The sequence below is a fragment of the Doryrhamphus excisus genome, chromosome 1, assembly GCF_030265055.1.
Source record: "Doryrhamphus excisus isolate RoL2022-K1 chromosome 1, RoL_Dexc_1.0, whole genome shotgun sequence".
In the NCBI taxonomy this organism is placed as follows: domain Eukaryota; kingdom Metazoa; phylum Chordata; class Actinopteri; order Syngnathiformes; family Syngnathidae; genus Doryrhamphus; species Doryrhamphus excisus.
Genome location: NC_080466.1, coordinates 17,940,348 through 17,965,024, shown reverse-complemented (window position 1 = coordinate 17,965,024; position 24,677 = coordinate 17,940,348). Strand labels below are relative to the sequence as shown.

At 40.9% G+C, this 24,677-nt stretch overlaps 1 protein-coding gene across 3 annotated transcripts in view; it reads left to right on the top strand.

The window, feature by feature from the left end:
* Positions 1 to 9,297, top strand: part of LOC131134399 (protein phosphatase 1 regulatory subunit 29-like) — a 124,966-nt gene extending 115,669 nt beyond the window's left edge. For all 3 annotated transcript variants that reach the window (XM_058079692.1, XM_058079780.1, XM_058079867.1), the window contains 2 exons: positions 1,128 to 2,122; positions 2,462 to 9,297. In XM_058079692.1, coding sequence (XP_057935675.1) covers positions 1,128 to 2,122; positions 2,462 to 3,983 — 2,517 coding nt within the window. In that variant the 3' untranslated portion in view covers positions 3,984 to 9,297. The remainder of the gene's footprint in view (positions 1 to 1,127; positions 2,123 to 2,461) is intronic.
* Positions 9,298 to 24,677: the final 15,380 nt, after the last annotated feature.

Below are 24,677 nucleotides of genomic sequence, written 5' to 3'. Positions count from 1 at the left end.
GTTCTCCCCATGCATGCGTGGGTTTTCTCCGGGTACTCCGGTTTCCAAAAACATGCTAGGTTAATTGGCGACTCCAAATTGTCCATAGGTATGAATGTGAGTGTGAATGGTTGTTTGTCTATATGTGCCCTGTGATTGGCTGGCCACCAGTCCAGGATGTACCCCGCCTCTCGCCCGAAGAAAGCTGGGATAGGCTCCAGCACCCCACGCGACCCTCGTGAGGAAAAGCGGTTGAAAATGAATGAATGAATGTTATCTTTTTTAATTAAAAATATATTATAATTTAATAATTAAAGAATCCTTTAATGTATACAAATTATACTCTTTGAATAATATTTTTTCCACAAAAAAAAGAATTATCTTGTTAAAATCCTCAAAATGACATCTACACCTTCTCCCTCATTAAAAGAAGAACAAACAACAACAACAACCACAAAGATCATTATTTTGTCTCATATTACATTTGTGGGAAGTTATTACAATTACAGATTTTCACTTTCCCACATATGTAATAATTTCCTGCAAATGTAATAGTTATTACTCCATGTAATAGTTATTACATTTGCAGGAAATTCAGTATTACGTTTACGGGATTATTACATTCAAAGCTGCAGATTTGTGTTACGTTTATGGTTTATTACGTTTGTGGGCAGTTATTACGTTTACGGGTGTAACAAGTGCTTTGATTTTAAACGTGAAAAATAACATACACCGAAACCTCAAATGCTGAACATGTTTGTATTTGAACAATTCTGGATTTGAACATTTTTGGGAAACACTTCAGAAAAGATGAGTAGAAAACGAACAAATGCTGCAGTTGTCATTTCCAGTTACGTGCTTGATGACAGTAATGGATTTGGGATAGCAATACACTGCAATGTCCAATACTCCAATGCTGATTATGGATGCCTTATTGTTGTTTCCGATTTGAAAGGATCCATCCGAAATTAGGAATAATTTGCTTTTTAATTCCACCTCGTTGGTCTTCCAGAAAACCCTGGGAGGGTTGGGATCTCTGAAACTGGCCATCAACCAGTATTTCATTCCACCTGTTCCAGTCCAGTCTTTGTTCGAGGCGCCGTGTCTACAGAACATTTGCAGTTTTACAGCGTTTGTTTCCCGGCCAGGTTCTGCAGCTGGGCTACAACAAGTTGACCAACCTGACCGAGGGCATGTTACGAGGACTGGGTCGAATGCAGTGCCTCTTCCTTCAGCACAACCTCATCGAGGTCATTGCCACCAATGCCTTCTGGGAGTGCCCCAGCCTCAGCAGCCTGGACCTGTCGTCCAATAAGCTGGCCCGCCTGGACCCGTCTACCTTCACCGCCCTCAACCGTCTGATGGTATGCGAGCTGGCCGGAAACCCCTTCCACTGCGGCTGCGACCTATACAGCTTCCTCACCTGGTTGGAGGCGTTCAACAACGTCACTCACACTTATGACCGCCTTCAGTGCGAGACCCCTCGAGAATTTACAGGCTATCCCCTTCTGAGCCCCTTGCCGGGACACGGGAGGAACGCCAGAGTCATCCTTTCAACCAGGTGCCAAGATGGCGTCATCATTCCTGGCATGTCATCCATCGGACCGGAACTGGATGGCTCTGGAATGGGTCTAGACAACCCGGACCCCGGCTTGTACCACCAGCCGAACTTTGCATCCACCCCCGATCCCACCTACAACCACCAGATCTCCATGAAACTTAAGACCGTCTCTTTCTTCAGCGCTTCTGTCATGGTGCAGATACCAAGACCCTACAGCAAGATGTACGTCCTGTCACAGTACAACAACACCTTCGTAGCGGACATCATGCCCCTTAAGACCAAGAAGGAGAACATCAATTTGGATAAACTGCGACCACACACCAACTACACCTACTGTGTGGCGTCCGTCAGCAAATCCCAGCGCTACAACCACACCTGCTTGTCCTTTACCACACGGGCGATGGGGCTGGTGGACCCCCGAAGCAATCCGTCCACCACGACGCACTACATCATGACTATCCTGGGGTGTCTCTTTGGAATGGTCATCGTGCTCGGGTGCGTCTACTACTGCTTGAGACGACGACGCATCCAGGAAGAGAAGGAGAAAGCGCTGAGTGTCAAGAAAACCATCTTGGAGATGAGGTACCATCTTTTTTTTAATTTCTACTGTATGTAAACTGTCAACATCTGGCAACGTTATGATGTAGACAATACAATATAGAGTCCATGTTTTCTTGAGACTGGGGGCGTCTCTCTTGGTTATTTTGATTAATTACTTCAACTTAATTCCTTAAATTTATCAAAAGCGTACAAATGTATTTTTTAAGGCTTTGGACATTGCTCTTTGCAGGTTTGTGTTTTAATTAAAGTAAGAATTGTATATAGCATGACTATAGGGAGATAGTGAAAACGAATTAACTTAAAGGAAAAGGAAAAGCTGGTAATTAAGTGATGAAACAGGATGTTGGCGTCATCCCTTAGGTACGGCCCAGAGGCGGCGGCAGCAGTGGCCAACGACCCAGCCGCCATGCAGCGCCTCCAAGAGCAATCCCACCACCAGCACCACCACGGAGGGGGCACGGGGAGTAAACTACCTCCGTCTGCCTCCTCGAGTACGGGTATGCTCCACAGCTCGGCAAACACCACCTCCTCCCGCCTTTCCAGCTTACCACAGGTGGAGAAGATGGCGTCCGCCTTTTCTGAGGCAATGGCCGGCAAAGGGAGCTACATGGACGTGAGGACTGCAGGAGGGATGATTGAGGGCAGAGAGGGAGAGATGTTGGCCGGGAGTTCAGGCGGGGAGGTAGGTTTGGATATGAGAGCCGGGGCGGAAAATGGAACAGACGTGGCAGAGGATTCTGACGATGACGGCCGTGGATCTGCGTCCGAGATCTCCACTATTGCCAAGGAGGTGGACAAGGTGAACCAGATCATCAACAACTGCATTGACGCCCTCAAACTGGACGCCTCCGCTAACGTCGCCACCACGGCCGATAACAACCCGGTGTCCACCGCCCAGCCTCAGGTATGCATGGCGTCACATCCACGGAATCTCCTACCCCTATCACCAGGGGACCAGATCATGGCCTCCTCCCCTAAGGTGCACCCAAAGTGTCATCCTCAGGCTCAAGCCCAGCCTCACCCTCAGCTTCACCAGAAGCCTCTCCCTCCTTCTATGGCCCCCGTGCCCCTGGTGATGCCCCTGTCTGAGCGGCCAGGCATAAGCGGTGGGGGGTTCCTCTCCCCTCCGTACCGTGACCCACCCCCGGCCAACGCAGTGCGACCCCTTCAGAGGCAGTTGAGTGCAGACACTGCTGTGGCAAAGAACCGCTGTGGACCGCCTGCCGGGGGAATGGCCAAGAGCGCCAGGGTTTTCAGCGTGGATGTTCCGGAGCAGCGCAGCGATCCGCCCAAGTACCCATCCGAAAAAAACAGCCCTGTTGGCTGTGGCAGGAGTGGAGTTGGAGTCGGTAGCGGAATGGGGAGCGTAAATGGTGGCGGGGTGAGCATGAATGGCGGCGGCATGCCGTGTAGTAACGGCAGTGGAGGTCGAGGTGTGGCGGCTGGTCAGCAGCAGCAGCCGCAGCCGCCGCAGCACCACCACCTGGAGGTTCAGCCCGATTACCACGGCTCGGAACACCGCCATTCCTTTCCGGCTCTTTACTACGAGGGCGGAGGAGAGTCGCCGTCACCGGCCCAAAAGGCATCTTTCCTGAAGCCGCTGGGGCGCTCCAAGAGGGATGCCACGGCCGCTTATTCCCAGCTCTCGCCCTCCCGCCACCACCACTACAACTCGGGATACTCCTCCAGTCCAGAGTATTCCTCCGAGAGCACACTGCGGATCTGGGAGCGATTCCGCCCTTACAAGAAAAGCCCCCGAGAGGAGGCATCCTATATAGCGGCAGGTCACGCCCTGCGTAAGAAGGTTCAGTTTGCTAAAGACGAGGACCTCCATGATATTTTAGACTACTGGAAGGGCGTTTCCGCCCAACAGAAGCTGTAAGATGAGTCACTTAGGAAATGGTTGGATGCCAACAGCAGACTATGACGTTTTGGTGTAAATGTAGCAGGACGCATTATCTCTCAGTTTCCCCTGACTGGGGGCTCATTTCCTGTTGGAAGGAAAAGTTTGAGGTGTGTATTTTCTTTTTTCTGATTAGATTTGAGTAGAACTGAGCTAGACCGCCTCCCGCCGGGCACTTTGGTCTTCGCAAGGCAACCTGCTGAATCAAATACTGATGAGCTAACAAAGGTGAATTAAAGAGAAAAAAAAAAAAAAACTACCTCATTACTGGCACAGTGCAGCCGAGCTATCTCGCCACAAGCAGCCGCCTTCTCCTGGCTTAAGCCTGCACTCTCGCTTCGCTAATTCCATCAAACCGCCATTCACAAAACAATCATCGCGCGCCACCACCAGCACCTGCTCCACTACAGAAGCACCATTTAGGGAGATAATGAGGTGGCGGAATAAGGAATTAAGCAGGTTTGTTTTAGAATAGTCCGGCTCTCGTGTGGGGAAAGGACATGAGGCGATACTTATCAGGCTAATTGTTCCGGCTGGCAAATAGCCAGCGTAGAAGCAGCTCGGGGAGGCTTTGTGCGGCGTATCGATTGGGGAAAAAAAAAAAAAAAACAACGGCATATGTTCGGCCGCGTGTGGGCATGTCAGTGATGAGGACGCTTGAGTCGTCCATTACTATCGACATCCTCCGTGCTAGCAAAGTGGATAGCTTAGCAGAACTGCTCTGCATGCTGATAACAACCAACCTATTAAGGTGAGGCAAACTCGGCGGAGACCTGCAGGCGTTGTGTCTGTTGTCGTTCCCTTATCAAGTATTATTTACTGTTTTTTAGAAAAGGAAACATGTGACTAGCTGGAGCCATGCGGATAGGACACGGTTGTCAAGCTAGGCAAAGAAGCAATCACATTTAGAACTCCAATGCTTGATTCAATTCAGATTCAAATGGAATTCAATTAAATTCGGCTGCACGGTGATCAAGTGGTTAGCGCACAGACCTCACAGTTAGGACCCGAGTTCAATCCCACCCTCAGCCATCTCTGTGTGGAGTTTGCATGTTCTCCCTGTGCATGCGTGGGTTTTCCCCGGGTACTCCGGTTTCCTCCCACGTTCCAAAAACATTCATTCATTAATTCTCTACCGCTTATCCTCACAAGGGTCGCCGGGGGTCCTGGAGCCTATCCCAGCTGTCTTTTTTGGGTTTTAGATTTTTTTTAAGCTATAGTAATGGTAATGGTTTTATTTCATTTGAACATGCATCAGATTACAATTGAATGCATCACATAATCAGTTCACAGTTCCACATGTCCAAAAGGAGTAGGAAGAAGCAAAGCTTATTAAATCCTACCCCTCCATCTGGTACTTTTACAATCAGTAACTGTTACATTTGTTCACTTCCTGCTTTCCTAATATAGTTAAGTTTTTATTTTTTATTTTTTTTTATTTTTTATTTTATTTCTGTCACGTACCGAAGTACGAGGTGATATGACCGTACAATGACATAATCTGTACCATAGTAAGTGTCAATATAGCGATATGTACAGATGAAGATGATGATTTTTGACCCCGTGCATGTGTGCTACTCCTAGATGTAACATTGCTAACTTGCTAATTGGGTAAAATGATTAATTTCATTAATTAGTCAATATGAGTTTTAGTTATATTAGTTTATGTTAAAGGTTAAATAACTGTTAATACTGTTAATTTGAATCTGAAAAAAAAATAATTTCTCTACCCACCAACTATGTGTTTTTCTTATTTGCTGTTTTATTATTATTTTATTTATTACTGATTGATCGATTTTCTTTATTTTGATTTGGTTATTTATTTTTTCATCTTATTTTGTGCAGTAAAAGTGCAGTAAAAATTAAGATATTAGACAGCAGAATGTTTTCTTAGAGGCTGCACGGCGGTTGAGTGGTTGGCGCGCAGACCTCACAGCTATGAGACCAGGGTTCAATTCCACCCTCGGTCATCTCTGAGTGGAGTTTGCATGTTCTCCTCGTGCATGCGTGGGTTTTCTCCGGGTACTCCGGTTTCCTCCCACATTCCAAAAACACGCTAGGTTAATTGGCGACTCCAAATTGTCCATAGGTATGAATGTGAGTGTGAATGGTTGTTTGTCTATATGTGCCCTGTGATTGGCTGGCCACCAGTCCAGGGTGTACCAGAAGACAGCTGGGATAGTCTCCAGCACCTCTTGCGACCCTCATGAGGATAAAGAAAAAAACGGACGATGCATTTTCCCACCCCAAGTCTAGACTGCATTTAAAAAAAGAACGAAACAGAGTAAGTCAAGTAGCAGTGCATCAAAGTAAAATGGAGCTCAAGTGGAGTGAAGGCCTGAGTGGTTGCTCTACCTCTGACACTGTGTGTGTTTTTTGTGTGTATGTGTACACACGCACGAGCCTGCTGCGGACCAAAGTGCCCTCGGGAGGTTTGATTTCAACACTTTTCTGGGGTTGTCACTTTTTCTCGGACACTCGTATTTTCTCTCTGGTTGGGTTCCGACATTCACGAGCTATAAGCACAATTCAGTTTGAAGTGCTCTTTTATTTTCCCTTGACTTTGATGGAAGCCTAAAAAAAAAAAGCTAAGAATAAAACGTCTGCACTGAAGGGCCAATGAATCTGAGACATTTTGATGAAATTTATTTTGCTGTTTTGCTGTCGACAAAGTTGACAAGTTAAAGAAAACCCTAAAGAAAACCCATTTTGGAGTTTTTCTGGGGTTTTCTTTTTCACTCCTGAGTAGGTTTAATACAAAGAACCAGAGCAGAAAGACCAGGTCTTTGCACTGACCCTTAGCTGAAAATACTTTAATGGCTCCTTCTTGTTTTGTTTACTCTTTCTACATTCGGAAAAAGTGACATCCCTACAAGCTGCTGCTCGGAGAAGACACTAGCTCCAGTCAGAAGGGAAGAGTGTAGCAATTGCCTTCAATTCATTGAGTTTTTTTTCTATTTTGCGTTGTGTTGTAATGGCGGTTCGTCCCAGTTAGCTTTCTTGTGCTTTGTTAGTATTTTTTGTTCTTGTTGCATGCACACTTTTGACAACACAAGAGGCCCAAAAACGCTGTCAAATTCTTGACTGTATGAATGTTCTGCATAATCAAGGTTGGCCGGGGACGGGGACGGCGGGGGTGGTCCTCACTGCTGCTGTCTCTATGGGAACCCCTGACACCCCTCTTACCACACCCACCCCCATCCGCTCCCCACAACCTGCTTGGACGTAGTCAATACCACAGCAACCAAAGTCACACTAACCTTCCAGCCAATGTGCTCGCTCGTTTGTCACGCCGTGACATGCAATATGTAACGCCGCCATCTAATCTGACCCGTGAGGCACGCACCCTCCTCCAAGGCCGATAGCTCACTCCCACGGCCCGCCGGGGACTTGTAAATTCCCTTGCATTTAATGTATATTATCGCCGCAAATTTATGGATACGTCAAAACTACCTTATCTGCCATGTTAACCAGTACATTTTCCCCGTCAGCCGACACCCACCACACAGTGTACCTCTTAAAACATCATCATGCCAAACAGTCATAAGGGATTAGCTGATGGAAGCTACTTTTTTTTCTGTTCAAATTAATTGGTGAGTGATATTGTATCAGGTTAGACAAGATGTGCCTGGAAGATAAACTCTATACCCGATTGAAATTAATGATGGCTATTCTCAGCCTCCCATGAGCCCCTCCAACGCCCTCGTACTTTACCAGTATGAGGAGACACAGGCTCCGTCAAGCTCATCAATGGCAAAACCTGAGAGACATAGTCATAGTCAACCATAGTCAACCATGGACTCAGACTCAGATTCTCTTATGTTTTTAATCTGCAGTTTATTTTCCCATCAGCGAGGATAATCACGTCCCACATGTTCATTTAAAGAGTTTCTTATATTTGTGTACTTATTTTTGCACTTGCATAATTGAGCAATTCGGCCGGCACGGCGGTCGAGTGGTTAGCGCGCAGACCTCACAGCTAGGAGGACTAGGGTTCGATTCCACCCTCGGCCATCTCTGTGTGGAGTTTGCATGTTCTCCCCGTGCATGCGTGGGTTTTCTCCGGGTACTCCGGTTTCCTCCCACATTCCAAAAACATGCTAGGTTAATTAGTGACTCCAAATTGTCCATAGGTATGAATGCGAGTGTGAATGGTTGTTTGTCTATATGTGCCCTGTGATTGGCAGTCCGGGGTGTACCCCGCCTCTCGCCCGAAGACAGCTGGGATAGGCTCCAGCAGCCCCCGCTACCCTCGTGAGGAAAAAGCGGTAGAAAATGAATGAATGAATGAATTGAGCAATTTGACCCTGGACCAGATTATTTTTAGTGAGATTGGTTCCATATCCGAGCAAATCAAAGCGTGGCGGACATGTATTAATAGTCCCAGTGAGCTTCACTAATTCTTTAATCAGACAATAGTTACACGATACCAACAGAAACAAGCCCATATTTGTCTATCTAATACATATTTACGTATGTTGAGTATTGTTGGGACATACGACAATGCCATGTCAAAGGCATGTCATTACCATGCTATGGATCAATTTCAAGTGGGACGGGTCCACAGAAGAACAATGGCGCTCTGACCCATAAACCCCCCCAGAGGCGATCTGTCGGACAACCTCAAAGCTGGAAGCTTCTGCTGTGGCCTTTTGCTCTGCCAAGCTTAAAGGAAACACAAATCAATTAGTTTTAGATTAGTACCACGGGCCATGCATAGATGGGGCCTTCTAAAAATAATAGCTTCATTAGGGAGAATGGGAGGGTGGGGGTGGGGGGGTTACTTACCTGTGTATACCCTGAAGGTCTTCCTTTCAATGTAACGTTAGCTCTGTTGTTCCCAAGCACACCGAGGACCATTATTCATGGGACTCATAACAGCCCCAGTGTTTTTATCTGAGCCCTCTTTATTTAAAAGCACCGCACTTTATATTTAATTGACTCTCTCTATAACGTTTTATCGTGCTCCGACACAAATTATCGCTCTTTTAGTGGTAATGTTGGCCCCCGCTACGGTCTGCTAAGTTGTACTTTTAGACAAAACCTCTCACAGACAATCTATGGAAGTCTGTTTAGGTCAAAAGGAATCACGACCGCCATCTCCTCTGAAGGGGTGATAGTTTATTATCTTCAACTTACAGCAGGGGTCTCAAACTCAATTTACTTGGGGGCCACTGGAGCTAGGGTCTGGGTGAGACTGGGCCACATCAGGTTTTCCAAAAAAAAAAAAAAAAACGCATTTATTAAAAACAGAAAATTATACAAACTTTTTCAGTGCTTTGGTTCCGATTTTCTACAATAAAAGCTCTGATAAAACATTCCACTGTTCCTATTTTTCTGCACAAAATAAGATGAAAATAAATAAACAAATCAAGAATAAAGAAAATCAATCAATAAGTAATAAATAAATATAATAATAATAATAATAAAACGGCAAATAATAAAAACTTAAGAAACCACATATAGTTGCTAGGTAGACAAATTATTTTTTTCAGATTAAAATGAACAAAGCATTATTAGAGCCCTGTAGACATGACAAAACACAACTATAGTCACATTTATACTCTTTTTATTTACAACATATTGCGCAACTGCAGGGTCTTGAGACACATGCTAACTCGCAAAACTAGAGATCTAGCAACCTAAACGGTAGCCTCTGTTATTTTCTTTAAACTTAAAAAAAGCCAAAAACTTACCACTTCCACACGGATAGGGAGGATAACTATTAACAGTTATTTAACCTTTAACATGAACATTAATCAAACGTAATAATTTTTTCTGGGTACATGATACCATACAGCATCCATATCAAACTTGCGCGGGCCGCACTAACATTAAACTTTCATATCAAGGCGGGGGCCTCAAACTAGTGTCCTGCGGGCCACATTTGGCCCGCGGGCCGCGTGTTTGAGACCCCTGACTTAGAGGGAACGTCTTTTTGTTTTTAGGTTTTTAATGAATGTGTTGCGAATCCCACACCCCTCGGAGAATTAACTTTTTATTAAAGATAAACACTACTTACAGCTTACAAAGTGCTTGCCGCGATATTTGTTGCCAGTTTTTGTAGCGTTTCAAACTTATTGAAAACACAAATCACCCGTCACATATCTTGGAATGAGACTCCTTAGGGTTGTTGGGCAAAAACAGCCAAGACCCCCCATGGCACCCTGGAAGCAGCAGTGACGTCTCCTTGCCTCCTTGCCTCCTTGCTTAATTGAACCTTTTGAATCCTTACCATAAGGTTGACTTTTGTTTAGACGCCGTAAAACGTCATATGGACACAAGGTGACTTTGAGGACTGAACCCAGGAGCATTCTCCTCCTTTTTTCCCTGCTTTCCTTTTCCTTTACGCTCAACAGGTTAATGGAACACAAGAACCTATGCTGTGAACATGAAGGAGACGATGGGACAGAAATGAAGCAATGACAGAAACTCCAACTACTATCCCGTCACCCACCCAACATACACACAAATGTATTTATGTTGTAGGCATATTATACTATGTCAGTGTTATGATTATTTTATTTCATGTTCAAAACATTTCAGAGGCTGCAGTCCAGTCGGGTGCAATTCCAAGTCTTTCTGTACTGTCGTGCAAAAAGGTGGAACGGTGCTGTATCCAAGAGAGGGATGAGGAAGACTAACCAGGGCTTGGCTGGGAGTTCATCCGGAAACTTCTCTTGAGAGTCTGCTGCAGCTTTGCCGGATGAATGTGCATTGGATGGGTTTTTTGGGTTTTTTTTCCCAAGTGAGTCAGGAAACTAATGAAACAATATCACTCCAAATACATACTGAATAATATTGGCAAACAATCTTAATCGGTGACAGAATCAATTAGAGGTTAGATTAGAGTCTTTGCGATCTTAATTGTTTGTTAGTTCCAACTTTTCCTTCAAGTTTTCCCAGACGAGTGGAAGATGTTTCCCAGTACTTTTGTAAATTAGCTCAGCCCGGCAAAGCAGAATGATCCGTAAATACGTCTAATATCTGGACAGGCAGAGTCAACCAGCCACTCATTCATGTTTTGAAATGTTTGAATGCTGACTTCTTGCTTAGAGTAATCCGAAACATGCAGATCATATTGTCGACAAAAGCTAACAGAGTTGTCTTTCTCTGGTATGACAGTTATTGGTTTGCAAAATTGTCAGTTTTGGTCCGTTTTATTAACTGAGGAGTCTCGACAAATGGACTCTTGTAATCGGAACGGATTAGTAAGTGGATCCCTGACTTGACTCATCAACTTCATTTACATATATATAGTTGGTAATGATGTTCTAGATCAGGGGTCTCAAACTCAATTTACTTGGGGGCCACCGGACTGGGCTGCATCAGGTTTTCCAAAAAAAAAACAAAAAAAACGCATTTATTAAAAACAAAAAAATTTAAAAAACTTTGCTTTGGTTCCAATTTTCTACAAGAAAAGCTCTGATAAAACATTCCACTGTTCTCAAATATCTTACTTTTTATTTTTCTACACAAAATAAGATGACAAATAAATAAACAAATCAAGAATAAAGAAAATCAATCAATCAGTAATAAATAAATATAATAATATTAATAAAAACGGCAAATAATAAAAACTTAAGAAACCACATATAGTTGGTGGGTAGACAAATTATTTTTTCCAGATTAAAATGAACAAAGCATTATTAGAGCCCTGTAGACATGACAAAACACAACTATAGTCACATTTATACTCTTTTTATTTACAACATATTGCGCAACTGCAGGGTCTTGAGACACATGCTAACTCGCAAACTAGAGAGCTAGCGACCTAAACGGTGGCCTTCAAGTTATTTCCTTTAAACTTAAATAGACCAAAAACTTACCACTTCCACACGGATAGGGAGGATAACTATTAACAGTTATTTAACCTTTAACATGAACATTAATCAAACGTAAAATTTTTTTCTGGGTACATGATACCATACAGCATCCATATCAAACTTGCGCGGGCCGCACTAACATTGAACTTTCATATCAAGGCGGGGGCCTCAAACTAGTGTCCTGTGGGCCACATTTGACCCGTGGGCTGCGTGTTTGAGACCCCTGTTCTAGATTGTTAGATTTCTTGAAAGCAAATGGTAAATTAGCAAAAATGACATTTTTAGTTCACGGTGCCAGTCAATGTGTTGTAATGACGGTAGTACCGCTCGGCTAAAGCAGAGTAAAAACGCTTCTCAGAAGTAACTCGGTTTAGTATATTTATCATCAAATAGCAGTCATTCTGCTAGATTTTGGCTCGGACGCATTAAAACAACAATGAAGAATGACCACTATGTCAAATTTCGTATCACGTTTTCTTTAGATAACGTCTTCTTAACACTATTCCACAATAGCGACAAGACTGCAAAGCACTATACGTGGTATATAAACATCTTAACATCTTTTGACGGCGATGTGTTCGCTGTACGTTAAGACAAACAACTGAACAGTCCAGCGGCGACTGATTCAGTACCCGGAGAACTCACTGAACTTAGCCAGGTTAGCTACAAAGGAACACGTTTCCATTTGATTCACATTCGTTCTGAGATCCAAATGAACATTGAAGAGTTTCTTCAGCATTTACGGAGGTACTCGTGCCTTAAACCACTTCATTCTCTGCTTGACTCTGCCATTCCTGAGACGTCTAAGTGGATCCCACAAAGAAGGACTCGAATTGACCAACTTCTAGCCACCCTGATTGTCTTCCTGAAAGTGGAATATTGTCTGCTGTTGAGACTGATTGACCGAATTTATTCATTCTTTGGTGGGTTGATGACAACCGAGCAGGAATGACAACAAAGACAAACAAACACAACTTGGAGGAGTTTTTACCGGAGGTCAACTGTGACACACACACACACACACACACACACACACACACACACATAGAGAAATAACAATTGTACTGTTTGTGCTTGACTAGATTAGAGTTGCACTGTAATGACACACACATCGACTCCTGCCTACGTCAAATACAGACTGCATATTTCTATTCACGTTTACAGACGCTATGATCTTAAAAGTGCCAAAACGGCGAGTTGTGCAGAAGCGGCGTGGATCCAAACATCTGTAGAAAAGAGTTTTTTGTTGTTTCTTTTTAAAATGATCACGTATTCTTGTGTTTTCCTGGCACTTTTCTTTTCATTTTCAGTGCTGTAGCTTTCAAATGTTGACATATGCTCCTCATGGCTCCCTCTGGTAGCAATTTAGCCCAAAACACTCGCTCAATTAAGGAGGCCCGCTTGTCGCCCGGCAACCATTTGTACGCCCCACGAAAAAGGACCTGGTGTGCAACCACATGTTGAAAACGTTATTAATTTATTTGCTTTTCATACGCACACACTAGGCTTTTATACATATTGCATTGTCAGATCTTATGGAGGTTCTAAGTAAAGCTTCAAAATGGAAGAAGAAGAAACGGAAGTAAGACAAAAATGTCACAAAAATGTCAAAAATTATCTTTCATTCATTTTCTACCACTTATCCTCACGAGGAATGTTGGAGCCTATCCCAGCTGTCTTTGGGCAAGAGGCGGGGCACACCCTGGACTGGTGGCCAGCCAATCACAGGGCACATATAGACAAACAACCATTCACATTCATACCTATGGACAATTTGGAGTTGCCAATTAACCTAGCATGTTTTTGGAATGTGGGAGGAAACCGGAGTACCCGGAGAAAACCCACGCATGCACGGGGAGAACATGCAAACTCCACACAGACATGGCCGAGGGTGGTGAAAGACAAAATAAGAAGCCAAAAAGTTACCACTTCCACACAAAATTGGAGGAGAACTCATTCATTATTTCATTTTCTACCGCTTATCCTCACAATGGGTGCTGGAGCCTATCCCAGCTGTCTGCGGGCGAGAGGCGGGGTACACCCTGGACTGGTGGCCAGCCAATCACAAGGCACATATAGACAAACAACCATTCACACTCACATACAAAATTGTGGATGCAATGTCATTTTCTGTTATGATTTTTGGATGAATCCATCTTTGCACCTAGAGCAACATTCCCACTAGCCTACTGGAGACATCAAGCAGTGGTTAGCACGCAGGCCTCACAGCTAGGAGACCCGAGTTCAATTCCACCCTCGGCCATCTCTGTGTGGAGTTTGCATGTTCTCCCCGTGCATGCGTGGGTTTTCTCCGGCTACTCCGGTTTCCTCCCACATTCCAAAAACATGCTAGGTTAATTGGCGACTCCAAATTGTCCATAGGTATGAATGTGAGTGTGAATGGTTGTTTGTCTATATGTGCCCTGTGATTGGCTGGCCACCAGTCCAGGGTTTACCCCCCTGCGACCTTCATGAGGATAAGCGGTAGAAAATAAATGAATGAATGAACAACATTAGTGCTCCTTTTTGGAAAATGTTATTTCTATTTCTTGGAATAAAAAAAGAGCTATGGTCTTAAACTAAATCAGCTGGTAAACATCCATAGTTGCTTGCAATAAATTGCTTATTCAGAACATTTTGCATTTTGAAGCACTACTTAGAACCTACTTAAGATCCTATAGTGCAAAATGTAAAGCTCTTAACATTCCAATCAGGAATGCATAACCGGATGCAAACACCTTTGTAGCGTTTCACGTGACAATCATACACTCTACACCAAGTGAATTTCCTCACTGAGGGTCTAATTACACACATGAATGCGTTTTTAGTCACACACAAGATGTTCCACACGTGCTTCGTCAACTCATCCACGGCTGACGATTGCAAAGACATTGGATTCAGTTGCTGTGATAAGACCAGACAGACCACCATTCTATGTATGCATATGAGATGTAAGGTCGTTTTTACATGGATTACACAATCTAACTTCTTTCACTGGTGTTTCATGTTCTATACAGGGTCAGGCAAAATGATCTGTAGGTCAAATAAAAGGCAAATAAAGTAAAGAAACAAAAAAAGTACATATAATGCCAAAACGAAAAGTACAGAATGGCATTATGTGTACTTTTCAAAAATAAAAACACTTTTTTGTTTCTTTACTTTATTTGCCTTTTATTTAACCTATGGATAATTTTACTTTATTTGCCTTTTATTTAACCTATGGATAATTTTACTTTATTTGCCTTTTATTTAACCTATGGATAATTTTACTTTATTTGCCTTTTATTTAACCTATGGATAATTTTACTTTATTTGCCTTTTATTTAACCTACGGATCATTTGACTTTATTTGCCTTTTATTTAACCTACGGATCATTTGACTTTATTTGCCTTTTATTTAACCTACAGATCATTTTACTTTATTTGCCTTTTATTTAACCTACAGATCATTTTAATTTATTTGCCTTTTATTTAACCTACAGATCATTTTAATTTATTTGCCTTTTATTCAACCTACAGATCATTTTACTTTATTTGCCTTTTATTTAACCTATGGATAATTTTACTTTATTTGCCTTTATTTAACCTATGGATAATTTTACTTTATTTGCCTTTTATTTAACCTACAGATCATTTTACTTTATTTGCCTTTTATTTAACCTACAGATCATTTTACTTTATTTGCCTTTTATTTAACCTACAGATCATTTTACTTTATTTGCCTTTTATTTAACCTACAGATCATTTTGCTTTATTTGCCCTTTATTTAACCTACAGATCATTTTACTTTATTTGCCTTTTATTTAACCTACAGATCATTTTAATTTATTTGCCTTTTATTTAACCTACAAATGTGTCGGATCATTTTAGCCCGACCCTGTACAACTATTTGACAGTAAAAAGTTTTTGTTCTTATCCTAACTACTAAACTCAACTCTGAACCGCCGACGTCACTTCCTGTCAGTCGATCTTTCAGGAACATGACATTATTCACTTTACATCCATCCCATCCTGTCTTCTTCCACTTGTCACTGTTTGTAGCCTCAGCAATTTCACAATAGAACGTGCTATTGCATAAAATTGATGCTAAGTTAAGAGTTTTGATTTTGCGCACAGCAATTCAGTTTTCTTTATGACCTTGTAATTTAAGACTTTAAATGAGGAAATTATCCTCGGTAGCATGTCCACACCATCGTTGTTTGCTCTTAAATCTGATTGGACGTTAAACACAAGGTGCAAATTCTGTGGGAAAATTAGTTCTGTTGCTGAAAATGGCGTAAATGACGGTCACGTTGAGTCAAGTCCGCACCTACCGGAAACTACCTTCTGATTGATTTTGTTCAAGACCATCAAAACTAGCTTCAAAGTGGACTGCCATTTGATTAAGACCGCGGTCTGGATGGTTGTTGATTTAAGAATACTAAACCTAGCTTCGAACCGGATGGTTTCTGGTATCAGGTGATACAAACAAGCCTCTTTCTGGATAGTTGTCAGTTTAAGATGATAGATACCAGAAGTAGACACACATATCTGCAGATCAGTGTTGTTCGCTCAATAGCGTTCACACCTGTGCTGAATTAACGCCATGTGATGTGATGTTTGTTGTTCCTGTTCGAGGTCATTTCATTTTCTGTGTTTTCCGTCTTACTCTGAAGTGTTTTCAGATGTGGAATTGGCACTTATGCATTTCCCAGCATGTTTTGGTGTGGTTAAAATGATCACTTTTGGTGTGAATCTGGCACCTTTATTAAGAATAGTCAGGAATTTGGAGTTGCTTCATTACGCAGATCGCTATAAGCACTCAACTAAATGATTTAGCCCCCACACGTGGTTTAGACTGTGTTTCCATTTAAAAGATTTCTATGTTGGTCCGTGTTGTCATGTTGTCATCATTTCAGAGTAAAACACTCTCGGAATGTCTTGAAGCAATCATGCAGTGAACAACCTTTGGTGTGATGTCACATTCCCCATTACCCCGCCTTTCTCTTCCTCAGTAGATCGATTGATTAAAAGCAGTGGCAGCAGTTGCCGGGGGCGACAGGGAGGAAGAGTCAAGGTTGCTAGGAAGCAGATAAGAACACAAGATCTCATTAACTGCCTTTCATGGCAGTGAAAGTACAGCGTGGCGGATACTGCCACGGGGGTACGTACACATCCAAACACGCTTTGCTTGGCATGTTGTCATTTAATGATGACATCAGTTGAGGGAGGAATGGGATTGAAAACGATCGGATATTTCCTCGTAGAGTGAAATTGTGATCTGAGCAGGTTTTAGTCACAGCCACACGGGGCAGTGTGAGGCCATTGCTGTGGAACGTTGCCATTGGTTGTGTTTGTAATGAGGAATTTGGTGTTTCTGGGACTAAAGAGACTGAACGAATCTGAACGACTCTTGGAACAAACCATGGCTGAATGTTTGGTTCTCTAACAGTACGCCAATTGGGATAGCCTTGTTTAGCTTGACGGGAATTAGACCAAGTTCCTCCTGTGGCCCGTAATCACCACACACAATCCATAGATGGGGGGGTGAATCACTCTGATGATGAAGTTATGGTTATGATTCACTTGGGCGTATTAGTTGCTTAGTCCAATGTTACAGCGAGTCATTTGGTTGGAGAAGGCTTGGCATGGCCCTTCCTTCCTTCCTTCCTTCATTCATTCATTCATTCATTCATTCATTCATTTTCTACTACTGCTGGAGCCTATCCCAGCTGTCTTCGGGGCGAGAGGCGGGGTGCACCCTGGACTGGTGGCCAGCCAATCACAGGGCACATATAGACAAACAACCATTCACACTCACATTCATACCTATGGACAATTTGGAGTCGCCAATTAACCTAGCATGTTTTTGGAATGTCGGAGGAAACCGGAGTACCCGGAGAAAACCCATGCATGCAGGGTGGAATCGAACTCGGGTCTCCTAACTGTGAGGCCTGCGTGCTTAACATTTATCCGCCATGCAATTTTACAAGCAAATGTGGCTAATTAGCTACCTCTTTCTTTTCCAAGACACAAATGCTAGCAACTATATGAGCTACTGCGCTAACATTACAATATAACATCAGTCTCGGTTAGCATATTCACGATATTTGGGTAACGTTTAGTCGATCACGGGACGCCTATTAAGGAACCCCGGCCTTGTGTGAGCACGCCTTAAATGTTTACGTGAGAACACAGTTCCCTTTCAAGTTCAACTAGCGAAAAACAATCCCCATCCTATTTTTTGAAGATTTGTAGTTTTGGACGCTCGGAGCTTCATGGGTTTTTGTTCGTGGTAATATCGCCATCTTAATGAGCGAGCCTCATTTCTTACGACTGCTTCTTCTATGAATGACTAATCTACTTACTATCTGCTAATCTGCTAGCCGCACACATCTAATCACATAAGCCTAATGAGTCCATTTAGCTCACTTTTGCTTCCGCGTCACCACGGCGGCGTTCCCAGGTGACAAACCAACCACATCCGACATAAGGCCGCCACGTTTTTCTCACGACGCCTTTAGCTATCAAATTTATCTAAATTAGCCGCAAAGAATAGTCTCAATGAAACAATGCTTAGCTAGGGGCTAACCAGTTTTGATTGAAACTTTATTAACAATCCGAGTGCAACATTAGACGTTTTAGCGCTTCCAGAGTGTCAAAAATAGAATCAGGTTTGCTTGGTTTGGTCTGACAAAGTTACTTGTTGTTAAATAGTTTGCTCAAGGGCGCTAATGATGATGTAGCACGTGCGGACGCACACGCTTGTGCACTGTTGCGTGACATCACTGACAAACACGTGTGTGTTTACTCTAATGGCCCTAATTCAGACAAATTGCAAGCGGCGCCGATGTGTATGTTTGTGTACCCGATGCTTATAGATGACACGATCACGTGCGCTAATGTGCACATTAAACGATGCGTCCAAGCAGGACTGAAAGTCCCCATTGTGACGCCATTTTGTCATCTTTATTGTTATCATTTTCCATCTTCATTGTGTTGGATAATGTGCGGTACATACAGTACACACAACACAGTTTAGTAATTAATTTTTTTTGATGCAAAATATGTGGTTGCACTCAGTTGTGTTGCCTCGCCAGCGTCAGATTGTCACGTTATGTGTCACTTCATTGTGTTACCGGGATAGCAAACTATGTTTACATAATTTGCTATAAAAATTCTTAGTATCATTTCACAAAATAAAAAAAAAACAGTTGAACCATTTTCACTTCCTGCAGTAAATTCCTTACAAATCTGACTGAATCATTCAACAGTGACCACACAAATGTAGCATGTTTGTCGAGATTCCAAAATAACTGCGTTAGCATTTCAGTTTACGCGCCAATAGCGTAAATATTTATTAGCTTGGTTGACTTTAATCTTAATGTTGTGTTGCCGGGATACCACACAGGACTAACACACATAATTAAAATCTCGACAACATTTAGCGGGCAACCGTACAAGCAGTAATATATTATGCTAGCACACCATTAGCAATAGCAAGTGTATATGCCGTTATGAAATTAGTTTGTCTGATATATTCTGATGATTTTAGGATTAACTTTAATCAACCAAAACAACAGTATTTTCACTAATTGTCAGATTTTGTGAAAAATCTAAAAAAAAAATCTAAAAAATTCTTATCAGTCACCCCCAAAGCTAGCGTATTTGTCGTCATTTGGGTGTTGTTAACTGAGTATTCCGTGACCAAATATGCAGTTTTGTCATAATTTTTTCCCCCCAATGAAATGCTCCCTTGCATGTCTGGATTATTTGCGTTAGCTTGGTCCAGCTAGCGGCATACAGATCAGAGGGTAGCCATGACGGGGCCAAACAACAACATGCTAACTTCTTATGCGACCTTGTAGCAGGTTACTTCCTGGTCTTTCTACAGAGGTTTGGAGAGCCGCTTGGAGAAAAATCTGTGAATTTTGTACAAACATGTAGGAAGAAATGACTGTTTTTCTACTGAGCCTGATATCTCTCTGTGTTTGGGTGACACGTGTTGTCTGGGGGGACGGGGGCGGGGGGGATCTTTTTTTCTGTAACGGTCATGGGGGGCTGTGCAATGGTGACTTGTAATTATTATTATTATTACCGAGAAAATTCAGAGTTTAGAGGTGACAACAAATGAAATAAAGTGTTATATTTGCATGATTTCCTGTATTTTCACCCAGCAGATTTAAATATATATAATATATATATACGTATATATACACATGCCATATATATATGGTTGTGTATTCTGAGTGGATGTACCTCACATGAATAATTCAATGAAATACTGTGACTTTCTTCTGTGAATATAAAGATACACTTTTCTTAAGTCTTTTACCAACAAAATCGCTGTTGCTTTTTTTTTGGACACATCTGTAAACTTAGATTAGATTAGATATGCCTTTATTTGTCCCTCAGTGGGGAAATTAAAATTTATTAAAAATATTATTTACAATTTTTAATATTATAATATATATTATATATAAATTTTAATAGATATTATATTAATTATATATTATTATTATTATTATAATAATTATATATTTATATTATATTAATTTATATATAATAATTTATATATTAATTATTAATTGTTAAAGTGTCATTACTTTAGGCTGTTTATATCATTTATTTTTAGATTTTAATAATTTTTTAAAATAATATTTAAATATATAATATTATGTATGTATATATATAAACACACATATATATATATTATACGTATATATATATTATACGTATATATATATATATATATATATATATATATATATATATATATATATATATATATATATATATACGTATAATATATATATATATATATATATATATATATATATATATATATATATATATATATACGTATAATATATATATATATATATATACAGTGAAGAAAATAAGTATTTGAACACCCTGCTATTTTGCTATTTCTCCCACTTAGAAATCATGGAGGGGTCTGAAATTTTCATCGTAGGTGCATGTCCACTGTGAGAGAGATAAACTAAAAAGAAAAATCCAGAAATCACAATGCATGATTTTTTTAACAATTTATTTGTGTGATACAGCTGCTAATAAGTATTTGAACACCTGAGAAAATGAATGTTAATATTTGGTACAGTAGCCTTTGTTTGCTATTACAGAGGTCAAACGTTTCCTGTAGTTTTTCACCAGGTTTGCACACACTGCAGGAGGGATCTTGGCCCACTCCTCCACACAGATCTTCTCTAGATCAGTCAGGTTTCTGGGCTGTCGCTGAGAAACACGGAGTTTGAGCTCCCTCCAAAGATTTTCGATTGGGTTCAGGTCTGGAGACTGGCTGGGCCATGCTAGAACCTTGATATGCTTCTTACGGAGCCACTCCTTGGTTTTCCTGGCTGTGTGCTTCGGGTCGTTGTCGTGTTGGAAGACCCAGCCACGACCCATCTTCAATGCTCTGACAGAGGGAAGGAGGTTGTTCCCCAAAATCTCACAATACACGGCCCCAGTCATCCTCTCTTTAATGCAGTGCACTCGTCCTGTCCCATGTGCAGAAAAACACCCCCAAAGCATGATGCTACCACCCCCATGCTTCACAGTAGGGATGGTGTTCTTCGGATTGTACTCTTCATTCTTCTTCCTCCAAACACGCTTATTGGAATTATGACCAAAAAGTTCTATTTTGGTCTCATCTGACCATAAAACTTTCTCCCATGACTCCTCTGTATCATCCAAATGGTCATATGCAAACTTAAGACGGGCCTTGACATGTGCTGGTTTAAGCAGGGGAACCTTTCGTGCCATGCATGATTTCACATCATGACGTCTTAGTGTATTACCTACAGTAACCTTGGAAACGGTGGTCCCAGCTCTTTTCAGGTCATTGACCAAGTCCTGTCGTGTAGTTCTGGGCTGATTCCTCACCTTTCTTAGAATCATTGAGACCCCACGAGGTGATATCTTGCATGGGGCTCCACTCCGATTGAGATTGACCGTCATGTTTAGCTTCTTCCATTTTCTAATGATAGCTCCAACAGTGGACCTTTTTTCACCAAGCTGCTTGGTAATTGCTCCGTAGCCCTTTCCAGCCTTGTGGAGGTGTACAATTTTGTCTCTGGTGTCTTTGGACAGCTCTTTGGTCTTCGCCATGTTACAAGTTAAAGTCTTACTGATTGTATGGGGTGGACAGGTGTCTTTATGCAGCTAACGACCTCAAACAGGTGCATCTGATTCAGGATGATACATGGAGTGCAGGTGGACTTCTAATGGGCAGACTAACAGGTCTTTCAGGGTCAGAATTCTAGATGATACACAGGTGTTCAAATACTTATTTGCAGCTGTATCACACAAATAAATTGTTAAAAAATCATGCATTGTGATTTCTGGATTTTTCTTTTTAGTTTATCTCTCTCACAGTGGACATGCACCTACGATGAAAATTTCAGACCCCTCCATGATTTCTAAGTGGGAGAAATAGCAAAATAGCAACATTTTCTTCACTGTATATATATGTGTATATATGTGTGTATATATATATATATATATATATATTATATATATATATATATATATATATATATACGTATAATATATATATATATATATGTGTTTATATATATATACATACATAATATTATATATTTAAATATTATTTTAAAAAATTATTAAAATCTAAAAATAAATGATATAAACAGCCTAAAGTAATGACACTTTAACAATTTTACCCAGGATTATATATATATATATATATATATATATATATATATATATATATATATATATATATATATATATATATATATATATATATATATATATATATATATATATATATATATATATATATATATATATATATATATATATATATATATATATATATATATATATATATATATATATATATATATATATATTAATACATATATAATATAGACATATACATATGTGTTTATATATGTACATATATAATATTATATATTTAAATATTATTTTAAAAAATTATTAAAATCTAAAAATAAATAATATAAACAGCCTAAAGTAATAACACTTTAACAATTTTACCCAGGATTATATATATATATATATATATATATATATATATATATATATATATATATATATATATATATATATATATATATATATATATATATATATATATATATATATATATATATATATATATATATTAATACATATATAATATAGACATATACATATGTGTTTATATATATGTACATATATAATATTATATATTTAAATATTATTAAAAAAATTATTAAAATCTAAAAATAAATAATATAAACAGCTTAAAGTAATAACACTTTAACAATTTTACCCAGGATTATTTACAATACAGTACAGTTTACAAGTTGGTATGAAATATGAATGAGATATATGACCAGTATATACACTATGGTATCATGCTAGTGAATTAAATATGAAATATGAAGCATTAAGAATATTGCACTTGGAACTTGATCAAGTATTGCACAGTGCATAGTGTTCTTTCTTTCTTTATTTAGATTCATTCGATGCAGGAAGAAACCTCGCCAACATGGGTTGGTGTTTTTTTTTTTTTTTTTTTTATTTGTAACGGTGAAATAAGCGACACCCGAAATGAAAGTGACATTTGAAGGTCAAAATGTTGACCTTGAAGGAAAACAGGACAGGAGACAGGATCTGTGCCCTGGTATTTTTGAAAAATGAACTAAGATAAACAGGTCTCATCCAAGGTAGGCTTCGCTACACGCTGTCTTGGATAAGTCAGTGAACTCTTTCTGTCAGGATGTGGACTCAAATGTTGAGTTGGGAGGTAAATATTTACTAAATACTTAGTCCTCCACTTAACCAAACACTTAAAGCTTGATTGTTTTGTCTGCTCTTGGATATCTGTTTACTCCGTCAAATCCTTCTGAGGACTCGATACTATACTGGTCGTGCCAAGCTGACAGGCTGTTAGGTCTCTGGTCCCATAGAGGTGGACTGGGAAGACATGGGTACTCAGAGCTTGGTCTACGTTTCATCAACAAGATGTCGCTACTCAAGGACAGGAAGCTCAAGAGAAAATTAAGAATGACTTGACGAACAACAACCTTGCCAGATTGAAATTCCCGAGAGGACGGCCCTGGAAGAACCAGGCAGGACAGGACACCACAAAGAAGAACCCAGTCTGACAACTTTCCATACAAGATACCTCAATCGGATTAGGGAAAGGAATATTCCACCCCACACTGGTCCAGATTCACGAAAAAGTCGATCAAAACTAATTTTTGAGTGAATTCATTGTAAATCAGCATGAAAATGATCTATAAGCAAAACATGACCGTATCTCTTCATTTTACCTCAAAAACCGAAAATAACGAATGACTTTAGTTGGCCAACTTTCACAAAAACACTGACTTGTACCAAAACTTTATAAGTCACATCATAAAACACACTGAAAGTTGGTAACTTAACGCCTTCCACTTCACATCATATCACACACTAAAAGTTTATCCCCCGCAACCTGAAAGACAACCACCACCATCACCCAGGGTCTACAGCTCTACCGATGGAGCTCGAAGGAGGGCCAGGACCTCTGGCGGAAACTGGTCCGTGGCCTTGTTCATCGGAGTCTTCAGCTTCCGCATCCGGAGGGGGCTGATCAAGGGGTCAGAACTCTCAAGAAGACGGTGGAACAGGTCGGTGTTCGACTGAACCCGGGACATCTGGCGCGAATGGTGCTCCCGGATGGCCTTGAAGTCCTTGTTTCTTGCTTCTTGGGCTTCCTCTGACATCGCCCCCAGGGGAAGGAGCATGCCGGCGGAGACAGTCGGCCGACAGAATTTTCGGAAGCGATGGAGGGGGTGCGCGGTACGATGCCTGCACCACTGTAGGGTCCGGG